Consider the following 20,404-nt stretch of genomic DNA (forward strand, 5'->3'; position numbering starts at 1 on the left):
ACTCTAATAGGATAAAACTCTAAATATTATAGGGTAAAATACCAACTATATCAAGTTAAAACTCCAACCGTAATATGTTGAAATATCAATACAAGAGATTAAAAATTTTAATTACAAGGAATTAAAATAACAACTTCAACATGTTAATAAGCCAACCATAATACGATATAACATGAAAAATTTTAAAAAGCAACTTATCCGAAATATAAATATTAAATTATACGATAATAATAGGTATTAAACATTATTAACATTTAACAATATATAATACATTAGTATTCAACTTTTTCTTTTAATTTTTAAAAAGGATCATAATACAAATATATAAATTTAAATTAACTTAAAACACACACACATATATATACATATATATATATATATATATATATATATATATATATATATATATATATGGATAAAATTTAATATTTCATACTTTTATATTTTGTGATTACAAAGTTATGTTTCACTTGCATAATATAAGTGCATAATTAAAGAGAAAAAAAAAATTGTAAGATCAGACATCCGAAGCAAGTCTAATTCGATCACGCTCCAATAAGCAATTCTATAACTGATTCAGACATCGTGTAGGCATTTTGGATCATATAATCCCACGATCCAAGCGGTCCAACTATGCTATCGTTGTAATAGATTTTGTCCAACACTAATACACATGCTTGACTAATCACACAACTTAATAAAGTCGGCACACGACACACGACTAAAAATCAAATTCAATGCACAAAAGTCCGACCACTCCGCAAAGAAAATTTACATTAATATTTGTATTTAGGTAAAGAAAAATCCTATTGCAGTACATTTGGAAAATGAAGTTCAACACAAGTTCAAGATAAAGTAAGCATGCATTTACTCTTGACAACATTCGCAATGTTTTCTTCAAGGATTTTGCTCGTCTCGTCAGTCGGGCCAAATATCGAGATAATAGATGAGATCCCAAAAGAAAAGCTCCAAACTAAAAATATAATACAGGAAGGCAAAACATAGCTCGAGCTCAGGAAAATGAGTCAGAAACAGGTACACAGCGTATTATAGATCGAGCTGTGCAACTTGCACACAACACACGCTAAGAAAAAAAAAATGAAAGCTAGGTCAATCATGATGGGACCATGAGCTACTCAAGAATCAAGATACATTGAAGGGGCTAACTGACACAAACAAGTCGAGCATTGTATGCAAACTTGTTACAATGGTTCCAACAAACCTGAATTTGAACATAACCCTGCCCAATCCGATTGAATTGACATTGATTACACGCAAGCCATCAAAAAAATTCCAGACACAAAATTGGAAACTACTCAATCCAACTAAATTACATCTGAAATCTGATCGAACACTCAAATGTACACCAATAATTGTATGACTTCGAAAACGTTTACCAAATACCAAAGGCCACCCAAAGAAGCATTTAAAAAGATAGGGAATCAAGTCAAGATGCAGCAAACAAAGCATCTAGTGTTCCGCAGCAGCAAAAAGTTGAGTAATTCGGAACAGGAGTATTTGCTTACATATTACTAGGAGTATTAGTGAAGTAATGAAGTTGGGCAATTTGCGTGCTCCAGCCTGTCTAAGAAGTTTTGTTACCGCCATACACACAAAATAATTAAACATAAATCACCCCCGATAGCAGTTTTGTTATCGCCAAACGTGAACAAACAGAAGTAGGACTTGTCACTCATAAAACAAGCTTAAGCAGAATTCCTCGGCTAAATGAGGAAGAAGGGAGTAAATACAAGTCAAACAAACTACGCCTCTTTGTATCTCCAATGAACGTAGTAAAACATCAAAACAACTGAATAAAATATAAACCATGAGCAGCAAATTCTCAGCAATACTAGCAAATTCAGGAGTTCATAACAGAGTATCTAGCCTAGTTCAAGACACTTTGACTACCAACAAGATCACAAAACAGATGACTAATAAAAAGGAGCAGATCAATTGAAGAAGTGCCAAAAAGCAACAGCAAATGAATTCATCAAGCCACTGTTCACATTGTCGGCATTCACGAAATCACCCAGAAGAGTTATAATCATCTGCCTCCCAACAAGCTTTTTCATACACCTGAACCAAACATTCACTCATGTTTAATATTCAGTCATTGGCATCCAAAACAAACCAAATAATACTAGAGGAAGAGCTACAATCAATAGCAGTATGCTGATGAAAAGCCAACCCTTGCAACCTGTTATCAACAGCAAAAGCACACAACTTGCAGAGATACATTTTCCACACAGCACGAACTAACAATTAACACACATGGTTAAATTATTGCAAACTTCAAAAGGTAAGTACAATAGTTAACACTAGATAGTAGATAGAATCCTGAACCAAGCACGGTTTATGAATGTTTTTTTAACAAAACTTCTGATCATATAGGAGTAAATAACTAAGTTATTATGCAATTTTCAAATCGAAATAAATGATAAATTAATTTTAACTTGAAACAATTAAAATATTTAATTAGATTCAAAATAATACTCCCTCCAATTCATTATTATTGTCTCATTTGGTTTTTTAATACTATTTATTGATCATTCTTAATTTGTATTTTATTCTTAATCTATTAAGTTAAAAACATAGTCAAGTGGAATCTTGTTTGATACGTCTCAATGTAAATTTTATCAACATAACAACTTAAAATTTTTAATTAAACAAACTTTGAGATATTTATAATTTGAATATGTGCATTGGCAAACGTGTGAAGACCAAATGAGACAATAATAGTGAATAGGAGGGAGCATTAGTTAAAAAAAACACATTACTATTATATATGCTACTTTTATCCTTTTATATTTATCAATTGTAGGGTAATCAAATTAATAAAAAGTGAATCTTTAGAGTAAGTGGAGTATTATACTCCTATAGAAAAAAAAAAAGTGATAACGATAGTCTTGTAAATAGGATTAAAAAAATCATTAACTCTGAAAAGAAAAATCATACAAATAACAATTTAGATTAAAATATTTACACCAAAATAATTTTGAAACTAAAAGAATATTTATTACTATTATAATCAATCAATTAACACAAAATACACATGAATTATCTTGAAAGAATATTACATAAAAATTTTCAAAAGTAATTATCTATGAAAAGATTGTTTGAATAATATTTTCTTGTCTCAATACATTTTGATAATATATATTCTAATAATTTATGGAAGATACGTAAATGAAAATAATTTTTAACCATAGACTAGCATGTTCTCCAAAATTAAAAGTTATTGTGTATCTTATTTGTTTAAGGTCATTAAGTAAATAGGCTATAAGTTTGTAATTATTTATAAATAAATAATCAATTATACATACATACATCCTTTATTATAAGCTAATAAATATTGCTTAAAAATAAAAAGAGCAGCACATACTTTTGTTGTAGTGTGAAGTGTCAACACATGTCACAGATTGCTTTTTCATTAGTGTATATATATATATATATATATATATATATATATATATATATATATATATATATATATATATATATATATATAGTGTGTATTTATATATATAATTATCAAGTTGACCAAGAGGAAAGGATAAAAGAGCCAAAGGTTATCCCTAGAACTAATTGTTGGCCCTTCAAGTTCTCATAAAAATTTAGCACATAAATAAGCCTTGTCGTGACTAAAGGAGCATTTCTTGGAAGAAAATTACAAAAGAGAGTAAGTGAAACTCCTATCAAGACCTTTTACCACAAAAAAAGAAACTCCTATCAAGACTAAAGTAACAAAAACAACCAGGTGCTTAACAATTTGCAGTACTATTCACTCTATTTTATTCGTCCACTTTGAAAATCATTCCTTTTTGATAGTATGTACTTCACTCTACCCTTAATTTTCTACTCATTGGTGATTGCTCTCATATTTCTCCTACATTTTTTCATTCTCTTAGCCTTTAATTCCACATTACAGTAGCTAATGTAACATGGCAAAAAGAAAAGAAATGGAAGTCATATATTAGCATAGGCTGATGATCCAAAGAAAGTGGTCGCGACTAAATTTAAAGAATAAAGATGTAGGATATAAAACTCTGGACTTCCCTATAATGCCTAAGGCATAATCAAGAAAATTAAAACACGTGAAATATTGAAACGTAGTCAAGAACTTAAAAACCTTTCACATGTCCACGATGGATAGATCTTCTTAAACCACATTATCAAGTGGAACACTCCAACAAAAGCAGACTACAAAAAAAACTGAGAACTTGCAGTTTAGAGCAGCCAAGCAACAATGTTTATACAACAAAATAAACAACGAGAAGAACTGAAAAGAAAACAAAAATGCATTACCAGGACAACAGGCATTAACTTATCCACCAGAGCATGAAACACACAAAGTAAACATGTGTGCTTTGCAACATGAAAAAAATAAGAAAACTATCCAACACATGAACAAAAAGCAATGGAGCCGAGGACAGTCATATAACAAAATGGACAAATTGATATCTACGAAAAATCATTCAGCACCATTAAGCAACATCCAAGCATCAAGGCAAGCACAAGCAGTACACATTCTCACGATACAGACGAATAATCAAATGCATGAGTCACGAACTGTAACAGATCATTAGCACCAAATAGAACATTTAACAATATTTAACAAATCAAACCAGAGCATATCTTATGCATATACAACACAAAGTCAAACATGGCATGACACAATTAAACATAAACCAATTAAGCAATGAAGTCATACCAAGTGACTACCAGCAGCAATTTACACAGTACGAAAACAATCCAGTAATAAGAGGTCATTCACACACTTATCAGTTAACACAAACAAGTGAAACTCACACATTAAACAAGAACAGCTGCACATACAGCTTTCCATCTTGATCAGCACACACAAACACACACACGCACTTCAAAGCATCAACACACAGAAATCTTAGTCAGCACAGCAAACAAACTCCTAAACTACTTCTCTTTGCACTTATTTAACAACAATTCCTAACAAGTACAATGCTACACAGCAAAGCAATCATACAAGAAAAAATACCTTAGTAATAAGGTGGAGCATTAGGGTACCCAGAAACACCACCTGAAGGTGGTACTCTAGGAGCCGGAGACGTCCCGGTGGGTTGGTGTTGCTGACTTGGGTAGCCACCATAATGTCCACTATCTGGATATCCTCCACCTGAACTGGGTGGCATCCCATACATTGAACCCCCACGTCCTGCACCCCCTCCAGGTCCTCCTACACCACTTCCCGCACCACCATATCCCCCATACCCAGTCGAATTCGGTCCACCATATTGAGACCCACCATACCCTCCTCCTCCGTTCATCCCACCACTATAACTTCCACTACCACCATACCCACCAGGTCCCTGACTTCCCACAGAAGATGCATACCCTGAGTTCATTGGATTAGGTCCCATTCCACCAGGCCCACCTGGATAGCCACCACCATATGACGAATACCCACCGGGTCCACCAGGACCACCATAAGGTCCAGGGGCCGGTCCACCAGGCTGCATCCCCATACTATCACCAACTGGACCTTGCCCCTGACCCTGCCCCACAAATCCCTTCCCTTTCTTCCCTTCACTAGCCAACTTACAAACCAACTGCCTCCCATCAATATTCTTCGTGGGCTCAATCAACGAAGCTTGAGCAGCCTCAGGTGTCTTATACACAAACAAAGCAAACCCCTTTGATTTTCCAGTTTGCTTATCAAAACCCAAAGGCCCTTCCTCAATCTCTCCATAACTAGAGAAGTGAGATAACAGTCTTTCGGCAGGCATATCTTGAGGAACATTACCAACATAAATCTTCCTTAACGAAGTGTCAGCATTAGGACCACCAACGTTATTAGTAGGTCCACCAGAAAGCCCAGCAGACGCCAATTGAGCTACAGCAACTCGGCCATCAATCTTCTTACTGGGCTCTTTAAGAGCTAAAATGGCACCATCTATATGCTTATATGTAACAAACCCATATCCTTTACTCTTAGAAGTATTCTTATCAAGTATAACAACAGCTTCTTCGAGTTGTCCGAATGAAGCAAAAACAGCACGAAGACTCTCTGACGTCGTTTCCCAACCAAGACCACGAATGAATAGCTTTCTTTGAGTAACATCACGGTCGGCAATCGAACGAACAGCTTCAAGAACGTCGGGATTTGAAAGAACGGTGTTTTTTACGATATCGCGGAGTTGGTCGGTAGAGATAGACTCGATGATTTTGAGAGCATCCTCGGGTGTAAGTTTAGGAATCGGATCTGTATCAGAAAGTCCATTTTCGTCGAGTTTACGCTTCTTGGTAGGATCCATGGAGGAGGTAGAAGAGTAAACAAGAAGGCGTGAGGTTTTTAGGGCAAAATGTATAAACCCTAATTTGGATCTGAATCTGAAATGATAAAATAAAAAGTGAATTTTGGGGATTAGAAGTTGTGGATGTGCGGGAGTGGTTGTTTTATAAGGTTCCGTGTAAACGGTAGTATTTTGGGCCTTGGGCTATGGTTATGCAAAAGATCAGTTGGGTTTGGACTGAAATTTTGAAGAGCTAGTCTTAGTACTCTTGTGAGACAATCTCATAACAAAAATCTATATGCTAACAACAGTTTTTTTGAGAGACCTTCTCTTTGAGAAACGGTTTTTAGAGGCCAATCTGTTATTGATTGATTGAAAAATATATTTATAATTGAAAGTTAATCACATGTTTAAAATAATTGTTTTCTTCCTCCTTCATGCACATTATGTATAATTTTAAATCGAAAAACAACATTATAGTGTTATTCAACCATACAGACATACAGCTATCCTCTCAACTATCAATATTTAATCAAATCATCAAAAAAATTAAAACATATCGTTAAAATAAGATTATAATTGAAGATTAAAAAAATTTTTAGTTGGTATTTTAACTTACGAAGTTGATATTTTATCACTAAAAGTAGGCATTAGTGTAACCTGGTGGAGTAATTATCAATGAATTTCGAGTAGGCATTTTTATCACTAGAAGGAGGTATGTTAGTGAGTCTTAGTAGTTATTTTTACTGGTAGAAGTAGGTAGAATAATGCTTCACCGATATATGTTTGGGATATGTCATGTATGTATTTGAGGTATGTTAAATAGGACTTTAGGGTATATCCAGTTGGAATTTGAGATATATCAAGTACGTATTTGGGGCATACCAAGTAGGTATTTAAAGTATACAAGTAGGTATTCTCATGCTTATAAGTCAGAAAAATTTCCCTAAACTTATAGGTGTGCTGAAAGTGCATTTCCCCACGCTTATAAGCGTGGCTAAACATAAATTTAACCACGCTTCATGAGTGTAGGAAAAATTTCCCCACACAATTTTTGCCCATACTTATTTTAGCGTGGGCATTAGGCTGCACTTTTTTTTTTTGTGATGGGTAATAGGCATTGACCTATTGATTTGCTGCTATGTGTTGTTGCATGTGTTGTCTGTACAAGTCAAAAAGAAGCACTTGATGAATGTGTAGTTCCAAGTTTTTAGTTTACAGCTTATGAATGTTTAATTCCAAGATATCAACTCACAATTGACGAATGTCTAAGTTACTTTTTTCAAGCATCTTCCTCCGTTTCTTAATAAATAAAATCAATATTCGAATAAAATATACTATTGAAGAAATGACTTGAGACACGTGATATGTTGTCATTAAATATTTTCTCACTTTTTTTCTATTATTGACAGGAAAACTTTTGATATATAACTTGATATTTAGGAAAATAATTGACTCATTAAAACATGTAATATTTGTTAATTTACTATAACTATATGTGATGATGTATTGAAATATTATATTTCCTTATATAAACCAAAAAAATAATATATATGTAAACTTTTATTTTAACTTAGATAATAAATCATCATCATATAATGAATAAGCTAACTAATTTGGCTATTTTTTCAACTAAATCCTCCCACCTTATCTATCATAGTTGAAGACTTTGAAATTTTATTTGTCTCAATTATCAATAATTACTATGAGTATATATTTTAATATTATTGTATAAAAATTATTTATCACTTTGATAATGATAATATCATAACAAATACAAATATTTAAAAATTAAGTTTATGTTGTAAATGAATTAATTTTATAAAATAATATCATTATTCATATCAGTATATATCTATAGCATCCGTGATTCATATGGAAATTTATCTAGTTAATGGATAATATCAGTATTTTTAAATCATCATGAATTCTTGTCAATTCTGTTAATATATTTTTTGATGAAAGCCTAAATTCAAGATTTTAGTTCACAATTGACGAATATTTTTTGCTTTTATGAAAACCAAGTGCATCTAATATTAAGATGTATTATAATAATACATTTCTAAAATACTTATAATCATTACTCCCTTTGTTTCTATGAGTTTGTTAACATTCTTACTTTGGTCTAATTTTTTATTTTTGCAATATGTTCTATTTGGGTAATTTTCTCACTACTTTATTTAATTTTTATCCACATATTTTTTTTTATTTTTTCATGATCTTAATTATATCGACACGATTTCAATGTCCCACCACTTTCTTATTTGTTGTGTCATTTGCTATTTTTTAGAATCTCATAAGAATTGGTGGAGTTAATAGAGGTTGGTTTCTTAGGTCGTTGTTAATTGATTAGGTTCTTTCTATGTAATAATTTATACACCTTAAATAACTCTCAATGTTTAGTATTAATAGTAAGGGGTCGATCCATAGGAAAATGACTTTATGTTAATTACTTTTGATGTCAATGAAGATTTTAATTCTTTTTTTGTTTGATGAATTTCCAAGAACAATGATTAAATTCAAATTATAAAGCTAAGGACTAGAGTTTGGAATAACTCCTTGAATTACTAAAGGAATGGGTTGAAAATATGTTTTTAACCAAGTTTTATCATGCGAAAAGTGTTTCCATACTAGTACCACTATTTTCGTATAGGCACTATATAGTTCCTAATATGATTAAGGAAATTCGACTTTCGAACGTAAAACTCAACTATACTACATAGTATTAACATTCTATTATATGCACATGACTTTCAATTTATATTGAAACAAGAAATAACTCATAATGCTCACATTTTTAAAGATTGATTCCTAAATTTGACTTACACACAAGATAGTTCTCTTCAATTCCCATATGCATGAGAAAGTTTGCTCAAAAGCACAAGGAAAGATAGATTCATCCCCTACAATTTTAGTGTGGACTTCTGTATACTCAAATTTGAAATCTCAACGCTCTCTATAAAATTTTTCAAGATGCACAAGCACAGGTTAAAATTAATAGAGTTTGATTTAGAGAAATAAAAGGGTTGAAAAAAGTTTAATTATCAGAAAATATCTCATTAGACAGACATGTTGAAAAAACAAAAGTAATTTTTTTTTTCAAAATGTATATGAAAAATACATTTTCTTTTTCAAAAAGTATCTACTATCATAATCCATACAAATGTATTCATACCCATCCAATCTAATCCCATTTTGACTTTCATTAAAAAGAACTTAATTAGTGATATTATTTTCAATCTAAAAAATTGTTCATCTAATCTCTTTGTTTTCATTCCTTACACCAATCTCATCATATGACATTGTTCAAATAAGAAAATTTGAAAAAAATAAGATAAATAAACAACTTAATTCTAAAAATAAGGTTCGTGAAAACTTATTTCCCAAAATAAGCGTCCGTACATCCAAGCCTAGCCTTGGGATAAGTCGCTGTTAGTAACAGCGAAAGAGGAAAAAAAAAAAAAGAAAAATAAAAACCCCAAAGTCGCTGTTAGTAACAGCGAATGAGAAAAAAAAAAATTAAAACCCCAAAGTCGCTGTTAGTAACAGCGACTTTAAGGTTAACTAATAACTTCTTAATCTCGTAGGTTGGAATGAGGAAGTAACTGAGAACTGAAAACTTAAAAAACATTAAGTCGCTGTTACTAACAGCGACTTTGGGGTTTTTATTTTTCTTTTTTTTTTTTCCTCTTTCGCTGTTACTAACAGCGACTTATCCAAACCAGTGATTTAGATGTACGGACGCTTATTTTGAGAAATAAGTTTTCACGGATCTTATTTTGGGACATAAGTTGTTAAAATGTCTTATTTTTTTCAAATCCTCGTTCAAATAAATTGTCATATTGGTAGTTGGTATGGTCATGTTGCGTACCCATTTTTTTATGGGTTAGAATGTATACTCCAAATTAATTAGTTAACAGGAATTACAACGAAAATCTAAGCAACTCGTATAAGTTTTACAATGAAAATTTTTGCTAATCCCACTAAACCTGTGCAATAAGGCAGATAAATGCCAGGTGGGCTTAAATATAAGGGTCGGATCAGACCGAGCTTAACTAAATATTAAACAGGTTTGAATGGGCCGGTCTCTCTTGGCCCACACAAGCCGAATTCGACCCGATTATAATTTTTATGGGAAGTTTTACGTGGTAAAACTGAGGTTTGGGTTTTTCATGTGATAACCAAAATTTTAAAAAAATCTACGCGGTAACCCTAAGGTTTACCAAATTGTTTCACCGTGACTTTTTTGCACATAAAACGTTAGCAAACGTAAATTTTGAAACTTCAAGAATTAAGACTGATGTACACCTATTTATGCGATTCATCATTTCAAATGCCATCAGTTTCAACATTTTCCCCTAAAACATAACCCTAATTCTACCATCTTTGGATTTGGGGGAAAAGATATGAATAGGATGAAAGATGGTAGAGTTAGGGTTTATGTTTTGGTAAAAAGGTTGAAACTGATAACATTTGAAAGAGTGAGTCGCATAAATAGACGTGCATCAGTCTTAAAGCTTCGAAATTAATGTTTGCTAACATGTAATGTGTAAAAAGGTCATGGTGGAACAATATAGTAAACCTTATGGTTACCACGTGGATTTTGTAAAAGTTTTGGTTACTACATGGAAAACCCAAAACCTCAGGGTTACCACGTAGAATTTCCCTAATTTTTTTCATCAAAATCTCCAGACAATTCTTTACTAAGACCGTCTCACCGTGAGACGACTTAATATGAACTGGCCTAATTTTTAATTTCTTAAATTTTAATGAAAAAATTGTTTTTGTTTAGTTAACTGCTATGTAAGTTGCTTGTATGGACCCGTTTTATAGTGAGATAGTTTCATACAAGACTTGCTGAAATTTCCATCGAAATAAACATGTTAGATTGGATAAAATGTATTATAACACAATGGGAGCTATAAACTGACCCACAAACCAAACAAGTCTTTTTCTGCTTATTCTGATTTTAAAAATAAAAAAAAAAGAAGCTTTTTCTTAAACTTCATGCTCGTCTCCAAATTGAATACTTCACATATCTTAGAAGAAACAATGATCAGGAATTATAATATCCGCTCTTTTCCCAAATCAAAACATATACCCAAAAGAGCATCAGGAATTCTACCCAAAATTATTACCAAGTTTCCCATTGACAAAGTGTTTTTCATCCTTTCAAGTTTCATCAAACTGTTTTGCCTTTTCTTTGGGGGGGGGGGGGGGGGGGGAATGAATGGGCAAATGGGATATATAATTATATATAACACAAAAGAAAATAAGGAGGGTTTTACTCATAAAAGAATTTGTCAAAAATACAAAAACAGAACAGTGTCACATGATTCGCTAATCTTCTGGCGAACCATAAATTGAAAAAAGTGAATTATAGTCTGTTTTGGGCTATTCTTGGACAATTTTGAGCGAATCACGAATTCAAAAAGCGAATTAGCTAGCGAATTATGTTACACTGAATCAAATTAAAAGTGGTAACAAAATTGTATGAGTGAAAAATTATGTCTATAAAAATGATATTTGATTTGATACAACATACAATACAAGGAATGATACATTTTCAAGTATGAATTATGTAAGAAAAAGCATCACTCTATCGTCTATCGCTTTTTTACATTTAGATCTTCAAAGAACACATTTTCACTCTTATATCTACAGCAGACAAGAATGGATTGGGAGAGGCGGCACTAGGCAAAACAAGCGAGGGAAAGTGTGAACGCCAAAATCTACCTGTTATTTTCAGTCACTCCGGGCACTTATGGATGTGAACGTTATTGTAGCAAAAGAGGAATTTGTCTGTTCCGATGGCAAAGACGAGGCGCCAGAGCTGGGGGAGAACAAGGATGATGTGTTTCTGTCGGCATGTTCTTTTGGTTTCGTATCAGTAAACTCTGAAAGCAGCCCCGGCCTTGTTATGCTCATTTCAGCAACATCTACCTCTCCCTGAAGCATCTTAACCACAGTGGACATCATTGGTCGTCGTTTTGGTATTTCTTGTGTGCAAAGAAGAGCGATCTTGAAAAATCTACTGGTCTCCTCGATATCGATGTCTTCTCTAAATGCTTCATCTACCAACTCCATAAGCGACTTATTCTCAAACATATTCCATGCCTGCATCAAATTTAATCTAATGAGTTATACTCTTGAATTAACACGGAATCCTTATAACCAAGTTATAAACCATCAGTACAAAAAAACTTGTTTATAACCAAGTATACTGACACTAGTTCTAAAGGGGGTGCACGAGTTTTGAAACTTTTAGATATTTACAAACCTATCACGAAGAGCATGTACCCCCGTCCCAACGTTGTAGATATTTACTCAATGCCATCGAAATTTATACCCGAAAGATTGAATATATATCCTCATTTTTGGTTTTCACCACTTAAGTGGTTTTCACGGCATCCTTTTTGTGCTGCCTCTTACACAAAATATAAGTCATTGTCGCTAATTTCTTTTGATTCTAAGTCTCGAAAATATCAGCGTATCAGTGCAACATCAAATCACAGAATCCAATTAGCAATGTATTTCACTCAGAGTTACAATATCACACTCATTACTAAATTTCAATTTGTGCAATGTAAACTACATTCAACTAGATTTTCAATACTTCATCCGTCCCATCTTAGTTCTAAGTAAACTTTTCTTGTCCCTTCATCCCAAATTAGTTCTAACACTGCCCTTTTCCCTCCGACGTATTTCCACATTAGTTCGAACTATTTTATTTTGGCATGGACCTAGTAATTTATTACAATTTTTTCTTTTGTTCTTAGACCCACTCATTTTCCATTTTCTATCCCCTTTGGCCCATGAATATAATACATGCAAAAACTATCCCAATATTATCTCTTTTCTTGATAAAACAATTTATAACCACAAAACATTTCATCTAAAATTTGTGGAACCCCACATATTAAAACTATTTTGAGATGGAATGAGCATGTGTAAATGAAATGTTTTGGTCACAACTCACAAGTATATTTTAGGATGGAGCATAAGACACTAACAAAGTCTAAGCCTAGATTGTAAGGGAAATATATAAAATTCATTGGGATAGAATTCAGACAGGCAAGCATACACGCACAACAGTAAAATATATGATTTGCCAAAATTCATTACCCTTTGAAGAAGATGTTGCTCTCCAGGAGGCAGCCGCCTATTCCTGTTGCATCTACCACAGACAATTTCCAAAAGAAGTACGCCAAAACTATAAGTATCCGCTTTCCTTGTCAACTGACCTCGGAGTGCATATTCAGGCGCCAAATACCCTCTGCGTGTAAGTCACTTTATCAAGACACACAGCAAAGAAATATAACAAAATTTCAATAAACATAAACTACAGACACAATAACTAATCTACTTCATTATCATTAACTAATCTCTTATTGTATATATTTTTCTATTTTCTGAACACAGAATTAAGAAAAAGAACGTCCAATGACTTTGGAATAGAGATCGCCAACATGTCTCAATAGTTCAATAGTTCAGAAGACTAAGGGCTTCTTAGAGATAGCCAAAAAATAATAAAAGGAAAATTCATTTGAATTGGGTTGAGATGGGAGGGTGAAGGTGACAATAGGAGATGCACAATTTAAGAATGTTACTAAGTCTAGAACAAATGATGTATCTAGTACTCCACATGAAAACAGGAGTCATAACTCACAATGTCCCTGCAACCCGTGTGCTAACATGTGTCATGTTAGCTGGTATAAGTTTTGCAAGACCAAAATCTGAAATCTTGGCTGTAAAATCTCTGTCAAGGAGGATATTGCTTGCTTTAATATCTCTATGCACAATATGAGGTCGGACTTCTTCATGAAGAAACGCAAGCCCCTTAGCAATGCCAATGCATATATTTCTTCTAGTTTTCCAGTTGAAATCAATCATGTTCTGGTTTTGACCTAAAACTCAATAAACCTTTATCAAAAATCATGCAAAAGAAGGTATTAATTGTGTTTTTACATCAGTTATAGAACAGAAAATTACCGAGTAAAGATTGAGAAAGGCTGTTATTTTCAAGATATCCAGAGACCAAAATTCTATTATTCCCTTCGACACAACAACCTACAATCTTTACCAAATTTTCATGCTCTACATCCGCAAGGACCTTTAATTCTGTAACGAATTCTCTTAAGCCTTGCCTTGATTCAGGTGAAAGCACCTTCACTGCGACCATCGTTCCATCTCTGAGCTTGCCCTGGCCACAAACCAGAGTTCATCTACAACATCAGTACTATAGAAAAGGAAAGTAAAGGCTCAGATATCAAGATTTCTTAACTTTCAATAGCATAATAGGCCATAACACAACATGATATATAATTTATCAACCATTTAGAAATGTATTCATATCATGGCATAGGCAATTCCAATTTATTATTGAAAGATAATAGATTTGCTAGTATTAAAGCAAATTTTCATTACACATATAAAAGTTTCTTGAATCATATTTTAATCTTTATCGCTAGTTTTTTCTATAGCTAGAAACAAACTTGATACAAAAAGTTAATATTTTATAAAATCAAGTTAGCACTGTCATTATTAAAATTGGAAAAATTTTCCTAAATAATCCCACCTGTTGCTCATCTGCTGTGAACAATCTCTACTATTGATTATTTCTAATAATCCAATCTTCAAATATATTTTGCGTACAACACCCCTTGCTACATTTTAACCGGCTTATTTTGATGAAGGAAAACATCAGAAGTTACCTTATAGACAAGTCCAAAACCTCCCTCCCCAATTTTATTTAGTTGGCTGAAGTTGTCCGTTGCATGCTGCAATTCCTTGTATTTGAAAATCTTTACATTACCTACACCTGAAACTAATGGGAGCGGAACCTCAGAAGAGTTTCATACACATAACATAATTCATGAAATTTTTTTAATTTGAGCAAATGCAGACATCCATTTCATAAAATTTCACATTGTTCACCAATGAAGTTTTAGAAAAGATTTAGGTTTGATTCTCAAAATTTTAAGTTACTGTGGGTATCTGTATAATTTCGAGATACCAGATGAGCTATATACATCTCTCATTACTAGGGGAAAGTATATTTAAATGGGCACAGTCCTGCCTGCAAATATCTGCAGCAGGAAGCAAATTATGAGATACAAAAGGAGCCTTTACTCCCAAGAAATCTTTGGTCATCAGAAAAGTCCCAAATTTACTCATGCAAAATACTTTTTCATAAACTCATGTTTCACTGCCAAATGATCCAAGGGTTATGATTCAGGAATACAGCATCTAGAAGACAGATATATTAAAGATAAAATAAAATATTTACTCAGACTCATTTACATTAACAATCTATCCATAAAAGAATATAATTGTAACAAAAGACGCCCTCTTTTAAAAATGTCTATGTTTCACTTTTTCATAAAAGGTTCTCCCAAGAAATATCATGATGATGTTAGCATCATATTTCATATCCTTATTAGATATCATATAATTACTGATTTTGATGAGTTCACAATTATCCATGTTGGTTTATTCTTTAAAACAAAAGACAATTAATACGCTAGTTTATGCAGCGCCAACAACGTCATTTTCTTAATTTCCAAAAGTATTTTTAGAAAGAAATTATTATCACCATCATGTATCACACGAGTCCTAATCTAGTGAGATAATATAGGTGGCAAATACTTTGGTATCACGTATCACCATCGTGTATCAAAGGAAAAAAAAAAGATTCCTTTGGCAGATTCTTTCAAGATTTTACATCCACAAACAATAGAAAAGATATAGAACTGCAACAGAAAAAAATTTCAAGGAGCGATTAAAGAGTGGTAACAAAAGACAAGAATTTAATTAGGCCAATATAATTAGCATGCGAAGATTTGGGAGAGTGAATATTTGAACAAACATATCAATTGGAGATAATTTCAATTACTCTTCCTAAAAAAGCTTCTAGTGAACATAAATCATATCCATCTCCAAATATTAATAATTTTCAAATAGATACTTGATGTAGAATTTTAATGACATGTTGGATGCCAAACATATAAAAAATTGTTAAATAATAGTATTGACTATAAATGATAAGATATAATGTGTCAAATATCATAATGATGACATATATGCCAATGTTTGATTTGAATAAGCAAAGAAAACAAAGTTCAATGGGAGAAAAATCGCCCTCACGCCCAACCGATCGAGCCAGCTCGACTGAGCACTTGGTCAAGTTGTTTCCAGTTTTTTGCTCTGCAAATTTCCTTAAGTTCTTGTTTACAGGCTGGACTCGATCGACATGTGTTTGTTTGGTGAAAGTATGTATGAGTTAATGCAAGGGACGCTTGTTTTGAGCTTAGGAAGTGTTTATACACATGGAGTGATTTTATTCTCTATAGATAGTGGATAATGGGCACAACACATTTGCTGCATGATGGAAAATCAGATGTTCTCTCTTACACTTGTTTCTCATATAAAAAATTAGCTTCTTTGTGGTTGAATATGTATTTTCATATACATTGTTCATATTGATTATTCACAAGTTACACATGTGCTTGTAATGCATATGTGGATATTTGTAAATCAAAGTAAATTTCCATTCTTACTTGATCTAAAAGCACCAATATTACATCAAGAAAGTTTTCCCCAAGGTCTCTGTCTTCTATCGTGTTTCAGGCAATGTAGTAACAAAATCTTTTCGTTACTATATTATATTTACAATAGTGTTCGTGATCAAGTATAGGTGATCCAAGAAATACATTCAAGAATCTATGTCGGTGTTGTTATTTTCAATTTCATTGTAAATTCATAAGTTTACTGCACTTAAGAAAATATCAAATATTGGATTAGAATAGGAAATGATTTGGCCTACTAAAAGATAATTGCTAATTCCACACGTCAATATGTAAACGTCTCATACAAGATGGAACCTTACATAATTCACTTTATTTAGAGGACTTCTTCTACCATTCTATAGAAGTAAAGTAGGGTTCAATTAAGATTCTCACACCATATGATAGAGCTTGTACATAAAAGGGCATGTGCTACCATTACCCCTCGTTAGTGATTCCTTTCAAGATTTGGTTTACCGTTATAAAGTGAACCAGCTTTCTCACTAGAGTACTGTACATGATTTTATTTTTTTTACACAAAACAAGGGGAACTAGAAGCTACGGACTCACACCAAAACATTTTCAAGTACAAGTGTGAGTTTGTTGATAGCGCAACTCAAATAAGCTATTTTTAATCGTCAATTGGTTTTACGATGAAACCTCACTTGTATAAATTGTAAGAGTATGGCCTTGTGAGGTGTGTGTGCTCAAATGCGTATGCATTAATGATTCACAAACATAGCTAAGAAGAAAAATAAAATTAATGTTTTCCATCTATGGCCTAGCTTGTTTTTCCAATTAAAAATTCATTTGATCAACTAAAGACATCCCCACTTTAAAAGTCATTTGACCAAGAGAAAACATCTCTAGGAGCTAAATGCAAAGATCGAAGTGATTGCCAAGACAAAATATAGTTAAAAGAAAGAAAGACAAAAGGTACAGAAAGAGCATTAAAAGATGCTAACTGCTTAGTATAAATGAGAAGAAGTTTAGTATCAACTATGCCAAAAAACACTAGATTAACAGAGAAAAAGCTTATACCTCCATCAATGTCTACAGTGGATTCATCAGAGGCCCTGGCTCTGTGTCCACAACTGAAAGGGAAGCAAGTCATGGCCAAACTAGCTCAGCTCCACTCTTATCTTAGTCAATTCCTCGCTTCATGAAATGAATCAAAATTTGAGTAAGTTTGACATGCTCTTCAAATCAAATTGCCAACCCTAAACTTCAATTAACCAAGCAAATTAATGGGTTCTTCAATTGACATCTCGAAGAATAGTCAAGCATGACTATTGAAAGCATAAGATAAAAATTAGGTTTTCTTCAAAATAAAAAGAAATGAACAAAAACACCACAATTTTTGGAATAAGAAATGTTCTCCAAAATAAAAACTTTTCTAACCAATACCATCAGCTAACTGTGATGACATGACTTCCATTAATTACCCATGAACAGTAATGGAAATAAAGAACAGAAGATTAGAAGAAACTAAAAGTCAGTCTTTCAAAGTTGCTTCAACACCCAAAAATTGATGTGAAAGGGAGACAGAAAAGCCCAACAAAAAAGTTAAAAAGTTCATATAGAAAACTAATAGAAAACAGCTCATAATTGAAATTGTTAGCGTCATTTCACCTAAAATTGATTGAAATTAAGATGGGTCAACGTCAAAATTTGAGAACAATGAATATACCCAAATACCAAAATCAAACAATAAATCAAAATTGAACAAATAACAGCAAAAAAAAGTAAAAGATCTTACTTTGGAGACACTAATAGAATCAAGCTTGAAGAACCCAGAATCAGGAACAGGAAAATATTGAAGAAATTGAATTGGAGAACGGTATAAGAAGAAGAACAAGAGAGGAGAATAGAAAGAAGAGATAGTATGAAATGTTGAACACTTGAAAAACCCAACTTGACTTTTCTATTAGAACTTACAAGAGGGTACGAAGAAAAGGTGCTCCATAATAACTCTAGGAATGATTCTACTGCCTGAATCAGTAACGGTTGAATTTTCTAATCTAATGTTTGTTTTGTTGAATGAATTTTGAATAATTACCATTTTTGACTTTTATGTAGTATTTATTATTGATTGAAAGAGGTGAGAAATTGGCACCTTGAGAATTGCCATTCAGACATAGACAGATAACTCGCATTTATGATTTTAGTTTCCAAGATAATCCTCAATTCATTATAGGCTATCTACTTATTATTCTTAATTTAAATTATATTTTTAATTTATAAATTAAAAAATATGGTGAATTTTATTTGATTTATCTCAATGCAAAGATTATTAATATTTATTTTTTATAAAAAATATTAAAAATTAAATAAATCTATTAAATAACGTAAAAAAGTAAATGTCATATTTTCAGTGGATGGGAGGAGTAATATATTTAATATAATGAAGTATGTAATATAATATATAATATATAACAAAAATACAAAATTGCACCCAATATCTTAATGAGATGTCTAAGAACTGAGACCGTCTCATGGTGATAAGGTTCATATAATTAGTTTATTAATTTAATTAATCACTTTGAAATTGTAAATGATCACTTTAATACTAAATGCACACAGTTCAGTCTAATAAGATACCCTAACCATGAAACCGTCTCATTTATGAATTTGTGTATCTTAATTTTTATTAATACAAATTTTTTAGGAAAATTCTACGTGGTAGCATCGAACTTTCATGAAATGCTAGTGGTAGCACTTTTATAAGATTTTTCCACGTGGTAGCGTCCAGTTAATGCCTCATCTAACTGCCGTAGCATTTTCCGTTAAATTCTTGTTAATTTCTGTTTAATTCACCATTTTAATGTTTCTACTCTTATTAAGTGTTGGTTCTTGTCTTTATAATTTGCCCTAAATATTTAAGAGCGTTGATAAACTAAACGGTGAAATAAACCTCAAAATGGTGAATTAAACATTTGAGAGCATAAAAATGGTTTAGAACAAATTATAAAGACAATAACCAACACTTAACAATGGTGGAAACGTCAAAATGGTGAATTAAACGGAAATTGACAAAAATTTTATGGAAAATGTTACGGCGGTTGGATAAGGCATAAACTAGATGCTACCATGCGGAAAAATCTTACAAAAGTGCTACCACTGACGTTTCATGAAAGATCAATGCTACCATGTAGAATTTTCCTTTTTCATATAATAACTAAATTCATACTATATTTTAATACATCTCTATGATCGAAATTTTTTTTATATCTATCATGAAAAATATCTAACATAACATGAATGGAAACAAATATTTGTTGATTTGTTGAATATTTGTATTTTACTCATAGGATTTTGGCCGAAAAAAAAACATGATTACAACACATGTCATTGAAATTAACGATTTTAATATATACTATATGCTTAATAGTATAGATACAGATAATAATGAGAAATTCGTATGTGGACTTAGTCTTAGCGCACTAAATCAGTGTGTACTAACTTTGATATGTTCGGAATTTTTGAACAAAATAAACGTTTCTTCTAAAATAATTCAAAAACTAAGATTGGGAAAAACATATTTTCCAAAATAAACGCCTCTAATCT

The 20,404-nt window shown here is 32.2% G+C and overlaps 2 protein-coding genes across 8 annotated transcripts; both read right to left on the reverse strand.

The window, feature by feature from the left end:
• Positions 1–695: 695 nt before the first annotated feature.
• Positions 696–6,420, reverse strand: LOC130809509 (UBP1-associated protein 2C). Of its 2 annotated transcripts, none has more exons than XM_057675309.1 (2): positions 5,018–6,419; positions 696–2,079 (listed from the first exon to the last, which is right to left on the reverse strand). In XM_057675309.1, the coding sequence occupies exon 1, from the start codon at positions 6,291–6,293 to the stop codon at positions 5,019–5,021; it is 1,275 nt and encodes a 424-aa protein (XP_057531292.1). In that variant the 5' UTR covers positions 6,294–6,419; the 3' UTR covers positions 696–2,079; position 5,018. The 2 variants fall into 2 exon arrangements, with proteins under 2 accessions (XP_057531292.1, XP_057531293.1); XM_057675310.1 differs by lacking the exon at positions 696–2,079 and adding an exon at positions 3,452–4,215 and having other exon boundaries at positions 5,018–6,420.
• A 5,246-nt stretch (positions 6,421–11,666) lies between these two features.
• Positions 11,667–18,948, reverse strand: LOC130809510 (cold-responsive protein kinase 1-like). 6 transcript variants are annotated; one of them, XM_057675315.1, is made up of 7 exons: positions 18,597–18,880; positions 17,879–18,062; positions 14,987–15,093; positions 14,265–14,475; positions 13,942–14,179; positions 13,398–13,548; positions 11,667–12,389 (listed from the first exon to the last, which is right to left on the reverse strand). In XM_057675315.1, the coding sequence occupies exons 2-7, from the start codon at positions 17,949–17,951 to the stop codon at positions 12,018–12,020; spliced, it is 1,152 nt and encodes a 383-aa protein (XP_057531298.1). In that variant the 5' UTR covers positions 17,952–18,062; positions 18,597–18,880; the 3' UTR covers positions 11,667–12,017. The 6 variants fall into 6 exon arrangements, with proteins under 6 accessions (XP_057531298.1, XP_057531299.1, XP_057531297.1 ...); XM_057675316.1 differs by lacking the exon at positions 18,597–18,880 and adding an exon at positions 18,245–18,556 and having other exon boundaries at positions 17,879–17,995; XM_057675314.1 differs by having other exon boundaries at positions 11,669–12,389; positions 17,879–17,995; positions 18,597–18,879.
• Positions 18,949–20,404: the final 1,456 nt, after the last annotated feature.

This window comes from Amaranthus tricolor, chromosome 3, assembly GCF_026212465.1.
Source record: "Amaranthus tricolor cultivar Red isolate AtriRed21 chromosome 3, ASM2621246v1, whole genome shotgun sequence".
Taxonomy (NCBI): Eukaryota; Viridiplantae; Streptophyta; class Magnoliopsida; order Caryophyllales; family Amaranthaceae; genus Amaranthus; species Amaranthus tricolor.